The sequence below is a fragment of the Heterodontus francisci genome, chromosome 47, assembly GCF_036365525.1.
Source record: "Heterodontus francisci isolate sHetFra1 chromosome 47, sHetFra1.hap1, whole genome shotgun sequence".
Classification (NCBI taxonomy): Eukaryota; Metazoa; Chordata; class Chondrichthyes; order Heterodontiformes; family Heterodontidae; genus Heterodontus; species Heterodontus francisci.
The window spans coordinates 19,282,726-19,304,528 of NC_090417.1; the positions used below are offsets into that span (position 1 = coordinate 19,282,726).

At 45.9% G+C, this 21,803-nt stretch overlaps 1 protein-coding gene across 3 annotated transcripts in view; it reads right to left on the bottom strand.

The window, feature by feature from the left end:
* Positions 1–1,765: 1,765 nt before the first annotated feature.
* The window catches only part of LOC137357088 (transcription factor 7-like 2), a 59,758-nt gene continuing 39,720 nt past the window's right edge, over positions 1,766–21,803 (bottom strand). The window contains exons 8-12 of one of the 3 annotated variants that reach the window (XM_068023101.1): positions 11,985–12,110; positions 9,097–9,256; positions 8,477–8,584; positions 8,061–8,115; positions 1,766–2,566 (exon numbers count right to left, since the gene is read on the bottom strand). In XM_068023101.1, the coding sequence (XP_067879202.1) occupies positions 2,172–2,566; positions 8,061–8,115; positions 8,477–8,584; positions 9,097–9,256; positions 11,985–12,110 (844 nt within the window). In that variant the 3' untranslated portion in view covers positions 1,766–2,171. Of the gene's footprint in view, positions 2,567–5,100; positions 5,572–7,397; positions 7,715–8,060; positions 8,116–8,476; positions 8,585–9,096; positions 9,257–11,984; positions 12,111–21,803 lie in introns of those variants that run through there. The other 2 variants (XM_068023100.1, XM_068023099.1) reach the window with 2 other exon arrangements.

Sequence of the window (21,803 nt, forward strand, 5' to 3'; positions counted from 1 at the left end):
TCTCAAGGCAAGGAAATGAATTGTAGTCACACCCCCTCCAAGCAGCAAAACCAAGACTCCAGGTGCCCCCACCCCATACCCTTTCCCAAGCAATAGGAAGGGTCATTCTGTTTCTGCAGTTAACAACTTGGGTTCAGTGTACTCCCGGAGAGTTCCATCACCAGACATTCTACCTCCCATCGAACCATCCCATAAAACATCCTGCCCCATCACCACCGCCCCGCCATAATGCTCAAGGATGCTTGCAAAATGAAAGCGTTTTTTAAAAAAAAAACTTCTTTTAGGTCTCTGGGACTCAGAGACCAAAAAGAAACGCCATCCTTTGAGAGCATCTTCACTTTTTCTCCCACGCCCCCTAAAATTTGTGTGTCGGGTCTGTTTGTTTACACATCCCACTCACAAAAGAACAGACGGGAAACCTCTGCTTCACACAAACAGACAAATCCTAACGGTAGATCTGTAAAAACCCTAAATACAAAGAATTTTTCATGTACAATGTTTATGCAGAAAATGTTTTACATTTTTTTGAAAACGAGGCAAAAATAAAAAGAACACAAGATACTGAGTGATGTTCTCGACGAACAGACAGGAAGTAGAGACTCGTGAAATCAACAGGCAGCTGACTGGAACAGGTTGGGGTTTCGAAGAGCCTCTTCCCCACTGTCCTTCTCACTGATGATCTTTCTCAAAGACAAATTCTGTGCTCAAACTGAGAAGACCCACACTTCCTCCATTCGGGTAGTCCACTCTTGGCACTGTTTCACCCAACACAAATGATAGCTGCCACCCAGCACAGCAACAAATTGTGGAGGAATGAGGTGCCCTGTCGCTCATTCAGTAGATTCTGTCAGCATATATAGCGTGAATGGGCTATTCGACTATGGGAGCCATGCACCCTTCACCTGACATGCCTGGAGAGCAGGATTTCTTTTACTCCAGGTCTAGGAACAGCACAAGGAAGGCTGTGGCAATCCCAGGCTGAGACCAGAAATGGTCTTGCTTGTCCCAGCAACATGCCAGGCAGTCTGCCTCGCCTGCAGCCTTCATCAAGGTTCCGCCTCACATTTAAAAGCTCGTTTACTTGTCAAACTCTTTTCCTTTTAAAATCCAGAATCTGTAATGTCAGCTTCTGCAAAGGAGGATGGGAGTCTAATTCTGTGGCAGTATGCCTCCACCAGCCATGATCCATGGAGTGATATCTGCAGCCTCCTCAGGGACATTCCACAGGGAACAGCTCCTAAAGTTTGAATAACAATCCAACTCTCCCTCCCGTGAAGCATTGAGTCTGGCATTGCACAGCATGCAAATCTGCTCTTGGCAGGGGTTAGAGAGTGTCAGTTTCACCAGTAACATGATTGTCTCACTTGTTATTGCAGCTTCCCTGACCCCACCCCAAACCCCAGCTCTCCACTGGGCGAGTGGACAGGCTTGGGTGAAATCTGCTCAGGGTTCGGGTCCCTTCACCTCTCTCAGTCCTCACTGTCAGGAGCTCAGGACATCACCCCACTCCCCTCGATAACCTACCCCCCACACCACTCCCCCCAACTCACATACCCCACCCCAGCTCAGCACCCCAACCCCACCCAATATCCCCCTTCCATTCCACTCCGATAACAGCCCAATAACCCTCTCCGTGCCCCCTCTGCCCCACCCCAACCAAAATACCCCTTTCTCTGCCCAATCTCCCCCTCCACCACAACCCAGATCGATTCTCCTCACCCCGATAACACCCCACCCACCCACCCCAGCCCAATACCAATCCCTCCCCCAACAAACCAACGTCCTCCAGAGCTCCAGTGAGTTCAGGGAACTCAGCCCTCCTCCCCCACTCCTGCAAGCAGTTGTCTGAATGCAAAGAGAGTGGAGTGACAATTAAACCTGACCTCTTCACACGCAGGGAACGTGAAAGTTCAAAAGGACTACTTCCACCAATCATTTCACCTACTGGAACTGAGCTGCAGCATTAAAGCAGAGGGAGAGAGAGACCTGTCATCATGGAAACTCCTCCCTAACCCCTCACCCCACCCCCTCCTCCAGCTGCATAAACTAAAAAAAAATATTTACAGGTTTCAATATAAAAATTGGGTCAAATATTGACCAGCAAAGAACATCTTTTAAAAACTCTGATAGGACGCAGCTCTGAGACACGGGCTGTACACTGGGTCACAGGGTCATTCTGTCGATTTGGTTACCAGGGACAACGGCTGCGTCTGCATGGCGGGTACAGCGTGATGGGAATGCGTGGCAGCCTCCACGGAGGATGGTGGAGTCAACAGGAAGGTGGGGATGGCAGTATAGGAGAGGTGCCGCGCATTGGCAGGCGAGGGGCTACTCTCAGACAGGCTGGCGCACGGGGTGGTGGAGGATGAGGCGCTCAGCTTGGTGCTGAGCGATAAGGGCTGAGCCTGCTCAGAGGACTGGAGATCCGGCAGCAGCTGCAGGGTGGACGGGGAAGGCGGTGAGTCCAAGACACTGCCGCCGGCAGAGACAGTAGGGACGCTGCTCCCATCCGCCTGTAGGTACTGGACACACTTCAGCCTCCGACGGGACACCGGGAGGGACAGATCTAGAAGAGGAGGAAAGATCATCAGAGCATGGCAAGGAAGCAATAATAAAATCACAGCGACATGTACAGTACACAATCCTGTGTTTCACGCCATCACCAATTTCACACATACAGCAATGAGACATCTTACAGAATGAGTAACTGAAAAAACATGGGGGTGGGGGGGGGGGGGGGAAATAAAAAAAAAAATCAAGCCCCAGTGGCACAGTCCGGGCGAGGAGGGGGAGTGGTGTGGGGTTATTGTGAAGACTGAGCTGCAGCGGTACAAAACCAATTTATAATCCAAAGGGACCAAAGATCTACTTGCCAAAAAAGACAGCCATGGACAACTGAAGTCAGAAACACATCAAACTAAAAGATAAACTAAACAAAAATGCAAAAATTGGCACAGGGCAAAGATACATAGAACTAGAAAGGGTGACAGAACAGATAATGAGCTACAGAAAGGGAGGATGAGAAGAAACTTGCAAGGGATATCAAAATCAACGTGAAAAAGATTAACAATTAGGAAAATGAGGGTAGTTCGGAGCAATGTGGGTCCATTGAAGATTGACATCGGTGATATTGTCCATGAAAATAAGGAAATGGTGGACGTGTTGAATCCTCACTTGGTCAGTATTTACAGTAGAGGAAGAGGCCAGCATCCCAGATATCCCAAGGAAACTACGATTTAATCAGGGACTCAGCAAAATTAACATAAACATAGTAACAATAATGAAGAAAATAATGGAGTGAAAGAGTGACAGATCCCCAGAATTGAATCGTTCACATCTCAGCATTTTAAAGGAAGTAGCAGCAAAAGAAGTTGAGGTGTAGGGGAGATTTGATCGAGGTGTACATGATTCTGAAAGATAAGGTAGACAAAGAAAAGCTGTTGCCATTAACTGATGGTACAAGGACTAGGGGGACATAGATCTAAGATTTTGGGCAAGAGAAACACAGGAGGATTTGAGGACCTGGAATTCGCTGCCTACGAGGGTGGTGGAAGTGGAGACAACCAATGATTTCAACAGGCAAGTGAATGGACACTTGAGGGAAATAAACTTGCAGGACTACAGGGACTGAGCAGGGGAATGACAGACTGGAAGAAGCTACAGAGAGTCAGCATGGACTCAATGGTCCAAATGGCCTTCTCCTGTGCCATAATGCCTCTATAACTCCATGTGGGAACATTGCAGATACCCGAACTATAATCTTCCAAAGTTCTCTCAATTTAGGAACCGTTCCTTTCAACTGGAAAATTGTACACACCACTGTGCTATTCAAGAACAGTAAGAGGAAAGCCAGGGAATTGTACGTCAGGTGACCTAATAGCTGTTGTCGGGACATCACTCCAGCCTGGAATTAAAGATGGGGGTGACTGAATACCTTGAAAATTTTCAGCTGATCTGAGAGCTCCAGCATGGATTTGTCAAGGGTAGGTGATGCCTGACAAATCAGCTCTAAAAAGCCCGAGTTAGACCACACGGTATACTGGGAGTGGTCTTGGACAACAAAGCTGAAGGAGGATATGTGGGTCTTGGATGGAATGCAGCATAGATTTACCAGAATGAAACCTGGACTCTGAGGGCTAAATTATGAGGAGAGTTTAGATAAATTAATCTTGTATTCCCTGGAATTTAGAAGATTAAGGGGTAATTTAATCCAAGTTTTCAAGATATTAAGGGCAACAGATAGGATTGATACAGGGAATAAGTTAAAAATTAGAGCCAGACTTCTCAGGAGTGAAATTAGGAAACATTTCTCGACTCAAAGGCTGGAGAAGTTCCAAACTCTCTTCCGCAAATGGCAACTGATGCTGGATCAATTGTAAATTTTTTAAATGAGATTGATAAATTTTTGCTGACCAATAGGTATGAAGGTGGGTATATGGAGTCAAGCTGCAGATCAACCTTCATCTCACTGAATGGTGAAACAATCTCAGGGGGCTGAATGGCCTCCTCCTGTTCCTGTGTTACGATGAAATTGAGCCCCAGTGCACAGTCAAGCTGGACCAAAATGCGCCAAGGCGAGGGAGGGGTTAATGAGACAGTAGTGAGGGAGCGCCGCACTGCCGGAGGGTCAGTACCGAGGGAGCGCTGCACTGCCGGAGGGTCAGTACTGAGGGAGCGCCGCACTGCCGGAGGGTCAGTAGCGAGGTAGCGCCGCACTGCCGGAGAGTCAGTAGCGAGGTAGCGCCGCACTGCCGGAGGGTCAGTACCGAGGGAGCGCCGCACTGCCGGAGGGTCAGTACCGAGGGAGCGCCGCACTGCCGGAGGGTCAGTACCGAGGGAGCGCCGCACTGCCGGAGGGTCAGTAGCGAGGTAGCGCCGCACTGCCGGAGGGTCAGTAGCGAGGTAGCGCCGCACTGCCGGAGGGTCAGTACCGAGGGAGCGCCGCACTGCCGGAGGGTCAGTACCGAGGTAGCGCCGCACTGCCGGAGGGTCAGTACCGAGGTAGCGCCGCACTGCCGGAGGGTCAGTACCGAGGGAGCGCCGCACTGCCGGAAGGTCAGCATGAAAGGAAGGTTGCAGTATGAAGTATCAAAGCATTCACGGCATAGAAACAGGCCATTCGGCCTAAACAGTCCATGCTGGTCTTTATGCTCCACACAAGCCTCCTCACACTCTTCAACTCCTCCTATCAGCATATCCTCTATTCCTTTCTCCCTCAGGTGTCCAGATTCCCATTAAATTCATCTATACTATATTATGACAGTGCTTCTGTATTTTATGTTAAGTTTTTTTTTTGCGTTTTTGGGTTTTAAAACTGAAAAAGATTCCAGAGATGTTGTGTTCTGATGAAGGATCACAGACCTGAAACATTAACTCTGTTTCTCTCTTCACAGATGCTGACAGACCTGCTGAGTATTTCCGGCACTTTCTGTTCTCATTCCATAGATGTCGGACTTTGCTTTTCTTTTTTTTTAAAAAAGAGGTCGTCGGAGGTCTTTTGGACTTGGTTGTAAACAACCCTGACTGGAAGTCATCTGTGTTCAGTTCAGTCCCCAGCTGGGACTTTTTGACCTGGGAAAGATATTTACCGAGAAGTGACAGGTCAAGATTTATAGGGGTCAGGAGGCTTCACTCTTGAGATAGTGCTTTGGTTTCGCTTTGGACAGTCAGTTGGGGTGTGGGCAGTGTTTTGAAAGGAGTTTTTCAAAAAATCAACCTGCCAAGGAAAAATCCCAGCTCAGTCTTTTCCATCTCTTTGTTATGAGTGTAAGAAATAGAGAAATTGATGCTGCATTCCTCCTGAAAGGCTTGCCGGAAACCCCTGTTGCCGCGTTTCCCCTGGAAAGCCGACCACAATGATGCTCAACGCCTCCAGAAAAGAGCTGTTCTAGGAAGAACCCAGTGACAGCCATCTACGCGTATTTGGGACACCAAACCAAAAAGGGACAACTGATATTTTTTTTATCTGTTAGTGGGATGTGGGCCTTGCTGGTGAGGCCAGCATTTATTGCCCATCCCTAATTGCCCTTGAACTGAGTGGCTGGCTCGGCCATTTCAGAAGGCATTTAAGAGTCAACAACATTGCTGTGGGTCTGAAGTCACATGTCGGCCAGACCAGGTAAGAGCATCCGATTTAATTCCCTGAAGGACATTAGTGAACCAGATGGCTTTTTTAAAACAATCGACAATGGTTTGTTTCATGTTCACCATTAGATGAACTTTTAAATCCAGATTTATTAATTGAATTCAAATTTCACCAACTGGTGGGATTCAAACCTATGTCCTCACAGCATTAGTCTGGGCTCTGGATTACTTGTCCAGTGACATTACCACTACACTACCGCCTCCCCTGAACATCTTTCCATATCTTTTCTTTTTTCTTCAGGAATTACTCAGTCTTCAGCCAAAGTATTCTTTTTTTGTAACAGAGCTCTGTCGAGAAAATCTCCAGTTTTCGGTTAACCAGCGTGTGCATGTGAGGGTCTAAGGTAAAAGGGAACTTACATATTTCAATCTGTGTGTTAATGCTTTGCTTCGTTACTGGTTATGTCTTGCTTGATAATAAATTGATAATTTTCTTGTTTATTGAAGAAACCTGGTTGGTGTATTTTTATTCTGAGATAAAAATAGAATCTATGATTGGTTTGTTTTTAAAAAAATGACCTATTAAATTGTGTCACGAATTCTCGTGATTTGTGTACCTGTCCCCCAGATCCCTCTCTTCCTCTACCTCTTTTAGGCACTTGTTTTCCACGGAGTATGTGGTCTCCTAACTTTCCTACCAAAATGTACCCCTTACACTTATCTATATTGAAGTTCATTTGCCATTGCACACCCATTTTGCAGGTTTATCAACGTCTAATTATATTTTGTCACAAGCTGGCTCTGCACAGACCGCACCACCCTACCCCAATTTGGACATTGTAGTTGCGACTTCTGAGTCCAAATCGTTCATATGAATTGTGAACAACAGTGGTCACTGCACCGATCCCAATGAAGCACACATCCAACATTTACTAATCTAAGTACCTTTAATCCCTATTTCTGTGTTGTTTTGTAGCTAGCTTACTATCCATTCTGCTGCTTGGCCCCTAACTTCACATATTCTGGTCTTAGTCACGAGTTTACTGTGCAACATTTGTTGCCTTTTAAAATGAATTCTTATATTTCTCACATATCACCTCTGCTTTCTCTTATCTAACATTTTTCAAACTCTCTGATGCAATCCATCTTTTCAAGAGGTTTGATCCTTTTTAAGATTGATTAGTTTATTATCTACTGCCTTTCTATCTTAAATGTCTTGATATCTTTGTCGATAGCGGTGGAAGCACCGCATTGTGGGGGTGGGGGGGGGGGGGTAGTGCTGAGGGAATGCCGCAGTGTCTGGGGTTGTTGGGGGGGGGGGGTGGGTTGCGGTGCCGAGGTGGTGCTTCAATGTCGAAAGTGCCATGTTTCAGATCAGATATTCAGCCAAGGCTCCATCTGCCCTCTTCGGCGGGTGTAGAAGATCCCATGACACAATTGAAAGAGCAGGGGAGTTCTACCCAGCGTCCCAGTCAACATCTGTCACCCATCCAACATCAGTAAAGCACGTGATCTGGTCTTCTATCTCATTGCTGATGTGGGATCTTGCTGTGCACCATGTGGCTGCCACGTTGTCTGCACTGCGATAGTGACCGCCCTTCAAAAACTGCTTCATCAGTATTGGGACCTCCTGAGGGCATAAAGCTCCCAATTAAACAAGAGTTCACTCATCAATCAGTTAAGGATTTGTCTTCTGGGGTTCTTGGTGGAAACCCTGAAATTCTGCCACCACCTCACCTGCAACCACCATGCTGATTCGCACCAGCTGCCCCCCTCCGCCCAGGAGGCAACCAATGGCCCATATCAGGGAGAGGCTGAGGGAGAACATGGTGTTGGGCAGGAATCTCACACACAGCGCTGGCTTCCTGCAGCTCTGACATACAGCTGACCAGAACAGGCACACACACAGCAGAACTGGGCAACCAGACCTTAATCACACACAGGATTCTGCTGAACCCAAGGAGCAAAGGACTCACCTCGACTATCTGTCTCTGTCTGCTGCTTGTCCCGTTTCCTCTTCTTCCTCTTACCCTGTTAAACAGATACTTCAAGTCAGCCAATACTTCCCTTTCACGCCCAAGAGACAACAGTGAGTTCGCAGTGGGTGACATGGCGGGACATGCCCGTGATATGGAAACATCAGCCGGTGGTACGAGAGGTGCAAGGCCAAAATAATGGCCTGACAGTCAGGAAATGCTCAGGACCTTGGTGACTCTCCATGGCTCAATTGGCATTACATAACCTTCCCTGTCCTCAGGTCTCCGCAGCTAGTGTGTGGCAAGACAGGGGGATCCCAGTCTCATTCTCACCCTCTAACTTAAATCACATCCCCCACCCTCCCCCCTGCCAGAGTCAATGGGCAGCGTTTGCCCCACCCAAGTTGGATACTCACGTAATTGTCTCTTGCTGACCACCCAGGATAAAGCTGAGAGTGGAGCTGCCGTTCCTTCCTTGCGAGTTCATAATATTTCGACTGCTCTTCTCTGGTCAATGCATGCCACTGTCAGGAGACACAATCGAAGAGTTCACCTGCAGGAAAGCACGGAAGGAAACCCCGGGGTTTAACAATCTGTCCCTCTCCCTCCCAACGAAAGCACATCTCCCCTCACTCATTGCAGGTGCAGTCCGAGCCCCAAAATGACAAGCAGCTGGACAGCTTCCAATGAACAGAAACAGGTTTTCTACAATCAGCTGCAATCAGGATCCTGCCCCAAGTTCAACCCAATACAAACCTAACAGCAATTTGCATTTATCTAGCACCTTTAATGCAGCAAAATGTCACAAGGCACTTCACAGAAACATTACCAAACAAAATTATATCCAACAGGAAAAGGAACTTAACTATCGAAAATATTAAAATTGTTTCAGTGCTGTATCTCTCTATGACTCGATATGAAAGTGACAATGACCAGGGGGCAGAGGCGACTGCAATGGATCCGAAATCAGTCCAGATTCCACAACCAACCCCCATCGTAATCCACGATGACTGCTCTGGCCCTGGCTAGGACTCACCTTGCGTCCTAGGATCTGGTTAATGGCAGCACTTTCCTTCAGGGTGCACTCCGCCACCACTTTGGCACGCATCTCCTTCATGTACAACATGAACGCATTCAGTGGCTTCTTGATGTGAGGCCTCCTCTTCTCGTCCTCCTTCTTCACCACCAGAGGCTTCCTGAAATAAACACAAGAGGCACATAAAGAAGAGCAGGCCAAGGCAGAGACCCTGATCTGGGGAAAGAAAAACCCAACGCACCCCTTCCAATGCTAAACATGATCCACACTTCCTGTACGTCAGTGATGGGAAAACCACCTAGCTCAGTTAACACAATCCCAATGAAGAAAACCCCTTCCCATTCACTCCCATTGTACATAATCCCAATGGAGCAAATTCCCAATGTACATAATCCCAACGGAGCAAAATCCTTTCCATTAACTCCCAATGTACACAATTCCCAATGGAGCAAACTCCTTCTCATTAACTCCCATTGGAGAAAATTCCTACCCATTCAATCCCAATGTACATAATCCCAACGGAGCAAAATCCTTTCCATTAACTCCCAATGTACACAATTCCCAATGGTGCAAACTCCTTCCCATTAACTCCCATTGGAGAAAATTCCTTCCCATTCGCTAATATACACAATCCCAATGGAACAATCCCCTTCCCATTCACTCCCAATGTACACAATTCCCAATGGAGCAAACTCCTTGCCATTCAGTCACAATGTACACAATCCCAATGGAGCAAATTCCCAATGTACACAATCCCAATGAAGCAAACCCCTTTCCATTAACTCCCAATGTACATAATTCCCAATGGAGCAAACTCCTTCCCATTAACTCCCATTGGAGAAAATTCCTTCCCATTCACTAATATACACAATCCCAATGGAACAATCCCCTTCCCATTCACTCCCAATGTACACAATTCCCAATGGAGCAAACTCCTTCCCATTCAGTCACAATGTACACAATCCCAATGCAGCAAATTCCCAATGTATACACTCCCAATAGAGCAAACTCCTTCCCACTATCTCCCATTGTACACAATCTCAAAGGAGAAAATTCCTTCCCATTCACTCCCAATGTACACAATCCCAATGGAACAAACCCCTTCCCATTCATTCCAATGTCCACAATCCCGAGGGACAAACCCGTTCTGGAATAAACACATGATCCAATGTGTCAAGAAGTCTGTGCCAGGAAAAGAATCTTCCTTTCAGAGAATGGCTACCATCATTGCAATTGAGGATTAAAACTTTTTCACATCTGACCTTTGAACGCACCACCATAAGAGCAGGGAGGTTATGGTGGAGCTGTATAAACCGCTAGTTATGCCACAGCTGGAGTACTGTGTACAGTTCTGGGCACCACACTAAAGGAAGGATGTGACTGCACTGGAGAGGGTGCAGAGGAAATTCACCAGGATGTTGCCTGGGCTGCAGCATTTCAGCTATGAAGAGAGACTGGATAGGCTACAGCAGAGAAGGCTGAGGGGGGACCTGATTGAGGTATACAAAATTAGGAGGGGCATTGATAGGATAGATAGGAAGAAACTTTTTCCCTTAGTGGAGAGGTCAATATCCAGGGGGCATAGATTTAAGGTCAGGGGCAGGAGGTTTAGGGGGGATTTGAGGAAAAAAAATTTCACCCAGAAGGTGGTTGGAATCTGGAACGCACTGCCTGAAGGGGTGGTAGAGGCAGAAACCCTCACAACATTTAAAAAGTATTTAGATGAGCACTTGAAACGCCATAGCATACAAGGCTACGGGCCAAGTGCTGGAAAATGGGATTAGGATAGGTGCTTGATGGCTGGCACAGACACGATGGGCCAAAGGGCCCGTTTCTCTGCTGTATAACTGCATGACGCCCCCCACCCCCTAACTATGAACCGCCAAATCTGGGTCAGTAGACAGAATGTTGTCACAGTTCTGTGGGGTTTTTTCTCGCCTCAGGAAAATCGTGGTGCAAAGAGATCAGTGCATCTTTAAAAACTCTCGAAAGCTCAGTGAGCCTAAGTGCATTCTGATTGCCAAGCAACAGCCACACAGGGAGGACAGAGATTCACTGTTGCAATTTGACTTTTGAAAACTGGCTGACAAAAACTGGTGTGAGCAGAGAGAGACAGACCGTTCCAGCAAGTGAAGGAAGGAGAGCTCTCTGAGACAGTTTAAACTGAAGGAAGAGAAGCTGATTTATTTCGCTCTCAAAATCCTACAAAACTTCAAACCAAATTAATTCCATAAAGAAATAAGAAAAAAGGCTTTTTCCTTTCACAACAAATTATTGAGATCTGCTGTGTTCATCTTTGGGAAAAAAGAAGAGTTTAATACTGCAACAGCTGAACTGTTGAATCCCGATCTTTGGAAGGATCTTCTGTTTCATTGTGGCTTGGAAGACTGCAAGTGAACTTTGACTGTTGGTATTGGAAAACTGCATTCGTCATGAACGTTACTTGCCAAGACTTTATTTTTTTTTCGGTCAGTGAATTAAATACCAAACTACTGTTAGTTTGAGTAAAAGTATGCGAATGCGGGAGTTAGATTTTTAAAATAAGTTAGAAGGTCCTTAGATATTGGTTTATCTTGGTAATGTTTAAGATTTTTTTAAATAAATAGTAAATTTGTTGATATCTAAAGATACCTGGTTTGGTTCGCTTCATTCGAGGGTTACTAGATTGTTCAATTTAGCTGCTTTTTTTTTTCTTCGATTTGGAAAGCTTAAAGAAATACGATACGACCTGTGGAGCAACGGGACTGAATTGACAGTGCATTGCTCGCACCGCGATCAGAATCAGATTGGGGGCTTTGTCCCGAGTGGTCGTAACAATGTGTAAACTATTCCATTAACTGCTTAACCTTAGAAATTTACCTTCACAAGAATGCAGTGGCAATACTTACGAGGCATCACTGGGGCTGGACTGGCTTTGAAGCCGCTCCTGTTTGATTCCTGTTGTTACTATGGCTGGATGAGGAATTCCAGTTGCAAGTGAAATGTGTGGCGGTGGGGCCATGTGAGGGGAGAACCTTCCAAAGAAGAAATATAAGTCAAGAACAAGCAACTCTGCGAGGCTATGGAAACAGCACCCTTTGTTGGTCAGTGCAAGGCTCATTCAACTGGAAATTCAAATATTGTGCGTCCAATATTAAGACAAGAATGAACCAAAATTTCAACCAGCTGTACTATGGGAAGACCAAAATCATCTTAGCTCCTGCTTTAAAAGCTCTGTAGCTTTGCTCCCCACCACCTGCCCAGTCACCCAATCAGGCCGAAAGCCCTCAGCAGAATGTCCAGCTCTATATTCTACCCAACCTGAAAGACAAAGGAGGAAACTGTGTTTCTGTGGACCTTTTCACGACCTCAGTACGACCCAAAGCACTTTACAGCCGATGACTCCCAATGACTGAAGTGCAGTCATCGGAAGATGGAACAGGAGGAGGCTATTCAGCCCCTCCAGCTTGTTTCACCATTCAATGCTATCATAGGTGATCTGTATCTTAACTCCATTCACTGGCGTTCGCTCCATATCTATTCATACGATTGGTCAGCACAGGTGTATTGATCTCAAATTTAGAGTTAATTGAGCTAGCATCTACTACATTTTGTGCGAGACATTTCCACACATCGACCACCCTTTTTATGAAACGCATTTGGCCCATCGAGTCCATGCCAGCTCTCTGCGGAGCAGTTCAGTCCGTCCCACACCCCAGCTCGATCCCTGTAGCCCTGCAAGTCTATTTCCTTCACGAACCCCATCTGATTTCCTTTTGAAATCATTGCCTGTCTCCGCTTCCACCACCTTTGGGGGCAGCGAGTTCCAGGTTATTACCACTCGCTGCGTAAACTCAGGCAAGTGTGATATCATCTAACTATTATTTAAATGATGAAAAGTTAGAAACAGTGGAGGTCGGAAGAGATTCATAGATCCAAGTACACAGATCTCTAAAATGTAGCGGTCAGGTACGAAAAAACACCTCACGTTCCTCCTCTATCTCTTGCCCAAAACCTTTAATTTGTGTCCTCAAGTCCTTGTTCCATCAGTTAATGGGAACAGTTTTCCTTGTCTAACTTATTTGAATAACATAATCTTGGACACTTCTATCAAATTTCCCCTCAATCTCCTTTGCTCCAGGGAGAACACCAGCAGCTTTCCAACCTCACCTTCTAACTAATAGCCTCCATCCCTGGAACCATTCTGGTAAATCTCCTATGCACTCTCTCAAGAATCCTCACATCCTTCCTGAAGTGTGATGACCAGAACTGGACATAATACTCTAGTTGGGACCTAACCAGAATTTTATAAAGGTTCAGCATAACTTTCCTGCTTTTGTAATCAATGGCTCTATTTATGAAAATGTTTCTGAACTCCTAAATGGCCTGGCTCAGATTTTAAGGTGATGTCCCTTCTCCTACACCTCCACCAGCCTAACAAGTTTCTCTCTAACTACCCTGATCATTGCTTCAAAATCCTAAAAATCTCAATCAAATCACCCCTTAACCTCTACATTCTAGTGAAGACAAGTCTAGTTTATGTAACCTCTCCTCATAGCCTGACCCTTGGAGTCCTGGTAACATTCTGGTCATGATGCACTGCTCTTCGTCCAAAGTCAATATCTCCTTTCTAAGGTACACTGCTGAGAACTGTACACAGCACTCCAGATGTGACATAACCAGGGTTTTGTACATCTGCAGCTAGACTTCATCCCTTTAATATTCTCGCCCTCTAGATAGCTTTTTGGGGTTTTTTTTCATACCTGACCACTACATTTTAGAGATCTGTGTACCTGGATCCATAAATCTCTTCTCACCTCCACTGTTTCTAACTTTTCATCATTTAAATGACAGCTAGATGACATCACACTTGCCTGACCTGAAATCCGTCTCCCACTGTTTCATCCACTCACTTAATCTATCACTATATCTCATCGACACGACTTGGTACACCACCAATCTTCATGTTATCAGAAAACTTTGAGATGTGGCTCTCTATTGCTTGATCGAAGTCATTCATAAATATAATGTATAGTTGAGGCCACAGCACAGATCCTTGTGGGACACGACTAGTCACTTCCTACCAATTCAAACGCATACCTATGATTTCTAATCTCCATTCACGTGGACGGCCACATTACAATTTTTGCCTCACATAGGGAGACAGTAAGTAAATGTCAGAAGATAAAGGCAGTATAAATTTATCTTACCAACAAAATAACAGTCGCGCATTTTTGTGAAGAAGCTTTAAATGAGAAGACGAATTCACTGACTTACTTTCTCATCACTATGTTGAACACTGATTTAGTGACATAAGTGGCATTGTTTTTACTTGCATAAGTATTCAATCTCTGCCAGCACACTTGATGTAATGAGATGGAGTATTTCAGATACATATCCATCTGTCAGGAGACATCTTGATCTCTCTTCCTCTCTCCCCCACCCCTCTCTGTGTGTGTCTCTCTCTCCCCTCCTCTCTTCCCACCCCTGTCTCTGTCTCTCTCCCCAAGCTTTCTGTCCCTCAGGAGGTAACAAGGAGGGTCCATGGGGGTAGCGCATTTGCTTCGTCTATGTGAATTTTAGCAAGGCTTTTAAATAAGGTCCCACATGGCAAACTGGTCACAAAAGTAAAAACAGAGTCACAGAATTGTTACAGTGCAGAAGGAGGCCATTTGGCCCATCATGTCTGCAACTGCTCTCCTAATGAGCTTTTCACCTAATGCCATTCCCCCGCCTTCTCCCCATAACCCTGCACATTCTTCGTTTTCAGTTAACTGTCTGATTCCCTTTTGAAAGCTTCAAATGAACCTACGTCCACCACACTCTCAGGCAGTGGATTCCAGACCCTGACCACTTGCTGCGTGAGAAACCTCTTCCTCGTGTCACTTTGCTTCTTTTACCAATTACTTGAAATCTGTGCCCTTTCATTCTCAATCTTTTCACAATTGCAAACAGATTCTCCCTATCTACACTATCCAGACTCCTCTTACCTTCCAGGCGCAGAGTTTTGAAAAAAAAAGCCAACAATGACATCAGAGGAGAGCTGCAAGGCGATTGGTTGGTGAGTAGCAGCTGTTAGAATAGCTTCAAAAAATAAGGGGAAAGTTTTTTTTGTTCAAAATTAAACCTCTGGTGATAAGTTTTTTTTTTAAAGAATTTTAGATTGAAGTGGGTAGAACAAGGCCCCCAGTGTAAGTAGTATTTTTTAATTAAGGGAGTAACGAATTAACTGAAGGCAAAGTCATGGCAGGAGAGCTCAGCCCCATGATATGCTCATCCTGCGCTATGTGGGAAATCAGGGACGCTTCCAGTGTCCCTGACGACCATGCGTGCAGGAAGTGTATTCATCTGCAGCTACTGACTACCCGCATTACGGAGCTGGAGCTGCGGGTGGATTCACTGTGATGCATCCGCGATGCTGAGGACGTCGTGGATAGCACATTTAGTGTGGTGGTCACATCGCAGGTAATGGCTGCACAGGCAGAAAAGAGATGGGTGACCACCAGGCGGAGTAGTCGGTGCAGGTAGGTAGTACAGGAGTCCCCTGTGGGCATCCCCCTCTCAAACAGATATACCGCTTTCGATACTGTTGGTTTGGGGTGGGGGGGTGGGTAAAGACCTCCCAGGGGAAAGCAGCAACAGCCAAGTTCGTGGCACCATGGAGGGCTCTACTGCACAGCAGGGGAGGAAAAGGGTTGGAAGAGCAATCGTGATAGGGGATTCTATCGTAAGGGGTGCAGATAGGCATTTCTGTGGCCACAAACGAGACTCCAGGATGGTATGTTGCCTCCCTGGTGCTAGGGTCAAGGATGTCTCGGAGCGGCTGCAGGACATTCTGAAAGGGGAGGGTGAGCAGCCAGAGGTCGTGGTCCATATTGGTACTAACGACATCGGCAGGAAGAGAGATGAGGTCCTGTAAAGTGAATATAGGGAGTTAGGCAGAAGGTTAAAAAGTAGGACCTCGAGGGTTGTACTCTCAGGATTACTCCCTGTGCCACGTGCTAGTGAGGATCGGAATAGGAGGATTATGCAAATGAATGCGGGGCTGAAGAGCTGGTGTAGGCGGGAGGGCTTCAGCTACTTGGATCATTGGGATCTCTTCTGGTGCAGAGGTGACCTGTACAAGAAGGACGGGTTGCATCTAAACTGGAAGGGGACGAATATCCTTGCGGGGAGGTTTGCTCGTACTACTCGGGAGGGTTTAAACTAGTCTTGCCGGGGGGTGGGACCCAAAGTAGTAGTCTCTCAGATGAGATAGTTGAAGCAAATGTAGAGGTTAAAGCAAGCAAGTCCAGTCGGCAGGCCGGGCACGGGCAGGACAGGGAGCGTGGAAGATCTGATCAGCTAAACTGCATTTACTTTAACGCAAGAAGCCTTACAGATAAGGCAGGGGGAATGTCCAGCGTGGCCATATGGGTAGAACTTAGAAATAAGAAAGGGGTGAACACTTTGATGGGATTAAACCATAGGCCCCCCAATAGTCAGAGGGAAGTGGAGGAGCATATATGTAGGGAAATCACAGACAGGTGTAGGAATTATAGGGTTGTAATAGTAGATGATTTTAACTTCCCTAATATTGACTGGGACTGCCTTAGTGCTAAGGGATCAGATGGGGAAGAATTTGTTAACTGTGTCCAGGATAGTTTTCTGAAGCAGTTTGTGGATGGCCCTACTAGAGAAGAGGCTACACTCGACCTCCTCTTAGGAAATGAGGCTGGGCAGGTGGTTGATGTGTCAGTGGGGGAGCACTTTGGGACCAGTGACCATAACTCTATTAGCTTCAAGATAGTTATAGAAAAGGATAGGACTGGTCCTCAGGCTGAAGTCATAAATTGGGGAAAGGCTAATTTCCATGGCATCAGACAGGAACTCTCAAAGGTTGAACGGGAGAGGCTGTTTACAGGTAAAGGGACATCTGGCAAGTGGGAGGCTTTTAAAAGTGAGAAAGGAAGAGTTCAGGGCCGGCATGTTCCTGTTCGATGGAAGGGCAAGGCTGGCAAGTTTAGGGAACCTTGGTTGACGAGGGATATTGAGGGTCTGGTCAGAACAAAGAAGGAGGCATATGTCAGGTATAGGCAGCTAGGATCAAGCGAGTCCCTCGAGGAGTATAGGGGATGTAGGATGACACTTAAGAAGGAAATTAGGAGGGTGAAAAGGGGCCATGAGATTTCCCTGGTAGATAAGATAAAGGAGAATCCTAAAAGATTCTATCAGTATATTAAGAGTAAAAGGGTAGCTAGGGAGAGAGTAGGTCCCCTGAAGGATTAGTGTGGCAATCTATGTGTGGAGCCACGGGAAATGGGCGAGGTCTGAAATGAATATTTCTTGTCCGTATTTACCGTAGAGAAGGTCATGGAAGCTAGTGAGTTCAAGGGAGGGAACACCGATATCCTGGAGCATATCAACATTACAAAGGAGGAGGTGTTGGACGTTTTGAAGCGCATTCAGGTGGATAAATCCCAAGGGCCTGACCAGGTGTATCCTGGGATGCTATGGGAAGCAAGGGAGGAGATTGCTGGGGCACTGGCAGAGATTTTTGTATCATCGTTAGCCACGGGTGAGGTACCGGAAGACTGGAGGATAGTTAATGTGCCTTTATTTAAGAAGGGTAGCAGGGATAAGCCAGGGAACTACAGGCCGGTGAGCCTTACATCAGTGGTGGGAAAGTTATTGGAAGGGATTCTGAGAGACATGATTTATATGCATTTGGAAAGGCATGGTCTGATTAGGGATAGTCAGCATGGTTTTGTGCGTGGGAAATCATGTCTCACGAATTTAATTGATTTTTTCGAGGAGGTGACCAAGAGGATTTGACAAGGGCAGGGCGATGGACGTTGTCTACATGGACTTTAACAAGGCCTTTGACAAGGACCGCATGGCAGGCTGGTCCAGAAGGTTCGAACACATGGGATCCAGGGTGAACTAGCAAATTGGATACAAAATTGGCTTGGTGATAGAAGGTAGAGGGTGGTAGTGGAGAGTTGTTCTTCAGATTGGAGGCCGGTGACCAGTGGTGTGCGCAGGGATCGGTGCTGGGCCCTCTCTTGTTTGTCATATTTATTAATGACTAGGATGTGAATGTAAGGGGCATGATTAGTAAGTTTGCAGATGACACCAGTGAACAGTGGACAGTGAAGAAGGTTGTCTAAGGTTACAACAGGAGAAAGATCAACTGGGAAAGTGGGCAAGGGATTGGCAAATTGAACTGAACGCAGACAAGTGTGAAGTGATGCATTTTGGGAAGTTAAACCAGGGCAGGACATATACAGTGAATGGCAGGGCCCTGGGGAGTGTTGTTGAGCAGAGAGACGTTGGGGTGCAAGTACATAGTTCCCTGAAAGTGGCAACACAGGTAGACAGGGTGGTGAAGAAGGCGTATGGCCTGCTTGCCTTCATTGGCCAAGGCATTGAGTACAAGAGTTGGGACATCATGTTACAGTTGTACATAACATTGGTTAGGCCGCATTTGGAGTACTGTGTGCAGTTCTGGTGGCCGCACTACAGGAAAGATGTGATTAAGCTAGAGAGGGTGCAGAAAAGATTCACATGGATGTCGCCTGGTTTGGAGGGCTTGAATGAGAAAGAGAGATTGGATAGGCTGGGTCTGTTTTCCCTGGAGCGAAGGAGGCTGAGAGGGGACACAATAGAGGTATATAAAATTATGAGAGGCATAGATAGGGTAGATAGCCAGAGTTTTCCATGGTAGGGGTGACTAAAACTAGAGGGCAAAGATTAAAGGTGAGAGAGAGGAGGTTTAAAGGGGATCAAAGGGGTAAATTTTTCACACAAAGAATAGTGGATATCTGGAATGAGCTGCCTGAGGAGGAGGCAGAGGAGAGACCGAATTCAAGTGTACAAAATTGAGGGGTCTAGATAGTGTGGATAGGAAGGTCCGATTCCCTGTAGTTGAGGGGTCCATAATCAGGGAGCATAGATTTAGGATAAGAGGTAGGAGATTTCGAGGGGATTTGAGGGGATGGAAGAATTCTGGAATTTATTGCCTGAAAGCATGGTAGAGGCAGAAACCCACTTCACATAATGAAAGCAATATCGTACATAAACTTGAAGTGCCGTAAGCTACAAGACTGCGAATCAAGAGCTGCAAAGTGGAATGAGGCTGCATGGCTACTTGTCAGCCAGCACGGACATAACAACATAAGAAGTAGGAGCAGGATAAGGCCATTCAGCTACTGGAACATGCTCCACTATTCAGCAGGATCATTGCCCATCTGATTATGGCCTCAACTCCACTTCTCTGCCTGCTCCCCATAACCCTCAACTCCCTTATCCATCAAAAATCTGTCTAACTCAGCCTCGAAGATATTTGATGACTGAGTCTCTACTGCTCTCTGGGGAGGAGAATTCCAAACAAGAGCGATCCTCAGAGAAGAAATTCTTCCTCATCACGGCAGATGGTGAATTTTGAATTCAATTGATAAATTTGGAATTAAAAGCTAGTTTAATGGTGACCATGAAACCATTCTCGATTCTTGTAAAAACCCATCTGGTTCACTGCCTTCCTTACCTGGTCTGCCCAATATGTGACTCCGGATCCACAGCAATGTTCTTGACTCTTAAAATGCCCTCTGAAATGGCCGAGCAAGCCACTCAGTTCAAGGGCAATTCGGGATGGCCAATAAATGCTGGCCTTGCCAGCAAGGCTCACATCCCACAAAACGAATCTTTAAAAAAAAGTTATCGCATCCTTTGTAATAGATTCAAACATTTTCCTACTATTAACATCAAACTGACAGCAGTTCTCCGCTTTCTCTCTCGCTCCCTTCTTAAATAGTTGGGTTACATTTGCTACTTTCTGGAATGCAGGAACCCTTCCAGAATCTTTAGAATTTTGCAAAATTGCATCCACTATCTCGATAGCCACCTCCTTCAATACTCTGGGATGTAGCTCATCTGGTCCAGAGGATTTATCAACTTTCAATCCAATTAATTTCTCGAGTACTACCTCTTTAATGATATTAATTACTTTCAGTTCCTCATTTGTACAAGTCCCTTGGTTCCCTAGTATTTCTGGCAGATTTTCTGTGTCTTTCTCTGCAAAGACAGACACAAAGTAATTCTTTAGTCTCTCCACCATTTCCTCATTCTCCACCACAAACTCTCCTGTCTCTGCCTACAATGGACCCAAATTCGTCCTTGCAAATCGTTTTCTTTTCACATACCTAAAGAAGCTTTTACAGTCCGCCGTTATGTTTCTAGCTAGCTGGCATTCAAAATCTCTTTTCCCTTTATCAATGTCTTGGTCCTCCTTTGCTGAACTCTAAATTGCTCCCAATCCTCAGGCTTAACAATTTTTCTGGCGACCTGATAAGCCACTTCCTTTGACCTCATGCAAACCATAATTTCTCTTGTGAGCCACAGTTGATTCACAGTTGGGTTTTTGTGTGTTAGAGGAATGTATATTTTTTGTAAACCATGAATACTCTCCTTTAAACACTAGCCATTGCCTGTCTGCCATCAAATCTTAGAATGTATTTTCCCCAATCCACCATAGCCAACTTGCCCCTCATACTTTCATCGTTTCCTTTGTTCAGATTTAAGACCCTAGTTTCAGAATGAACTAGATCTCTTTCAAACTTAATGTAGAATTCTATCATATTGTGGTCAATATTTCCTAATGGCTCCTTTACAGCAAGGTTATTAATTAGCCCTTTCTCATTGCATAATACAAAATCTAAAATAGCACGATCCCTAGTTGGTTCAACATACTGCTCCAGAAACCCATCTCATACACACTTCAGGAATTCATTCGCCACAGCATGAGTGCGAATTAGGTTTACCCAATCTATATGTAAAATGACGTCACCCATTATTACGAGATTGCCATACTACATGCAGCTCTAATTTCCTGATTTCTACCATACCCAACATTACCACTACAGTTTGGTGGCCTATAAATAACACCAATGTTTGCTGTTTCTTAGCTCTGAGGCCCAACCATTCTCAGCTGCTTCATCAATGATCTCGCCTCCATCATGAGGTCAGAAGTGTGGATGTTCGCTGATGAACGCATGATGTCCAGCATCATTCGAGACTCCTCAGATACTGATGTAGCCCATGTCCATATGCAGCATGACCTGGACAACATCCAGGATAAGTGGTAAGCAACATTCGTGTCACACAAGTGCCAGGCAATGACCATCTCAAATAAGAGAGAATCCAACCATCTCCCCTTGATGTTCAATAGCATTACCATCGCTCAGGAGTGTGATGGAATACTCTCCACTTGCCTGGATGACTGCAGCTCCAACAACACTCAAGAAGTGCGACACCATCCAGGACGAAGCAACCCACTTGATTGACACCCCCATCCACCACCTTCAACATTCACTCCCTCCACCACCAGTACAGAATGGCAGCAGTATGTACCATCGACAAGATGCAATGCAGCAACTCACCAAGGCTCCTTCGACAGCACCTTCAAAACCTGCAACTTATGCCATCTAGAAGGGCAGGTCCAGCAGAACCACCACCTGCAAGTTTCCCTCCAAGCCACACAACATCCTGACTTGAAAGTCTATCACCATTCCTTCACTGTCACTCGGTCAAAATCCTGGAAATCCCGACCTAATAGCACTGTGGGTGCACCTGCACCCCAAGGATTGCAGCAGTTCAAAAGGTAGCTCACCACCACCTTCTCAAAGGCAAATAGGGATGGGCAATAAATGCTGGCCTAGCCAGTGACACCCACAATCCACAAAAGAATTAAT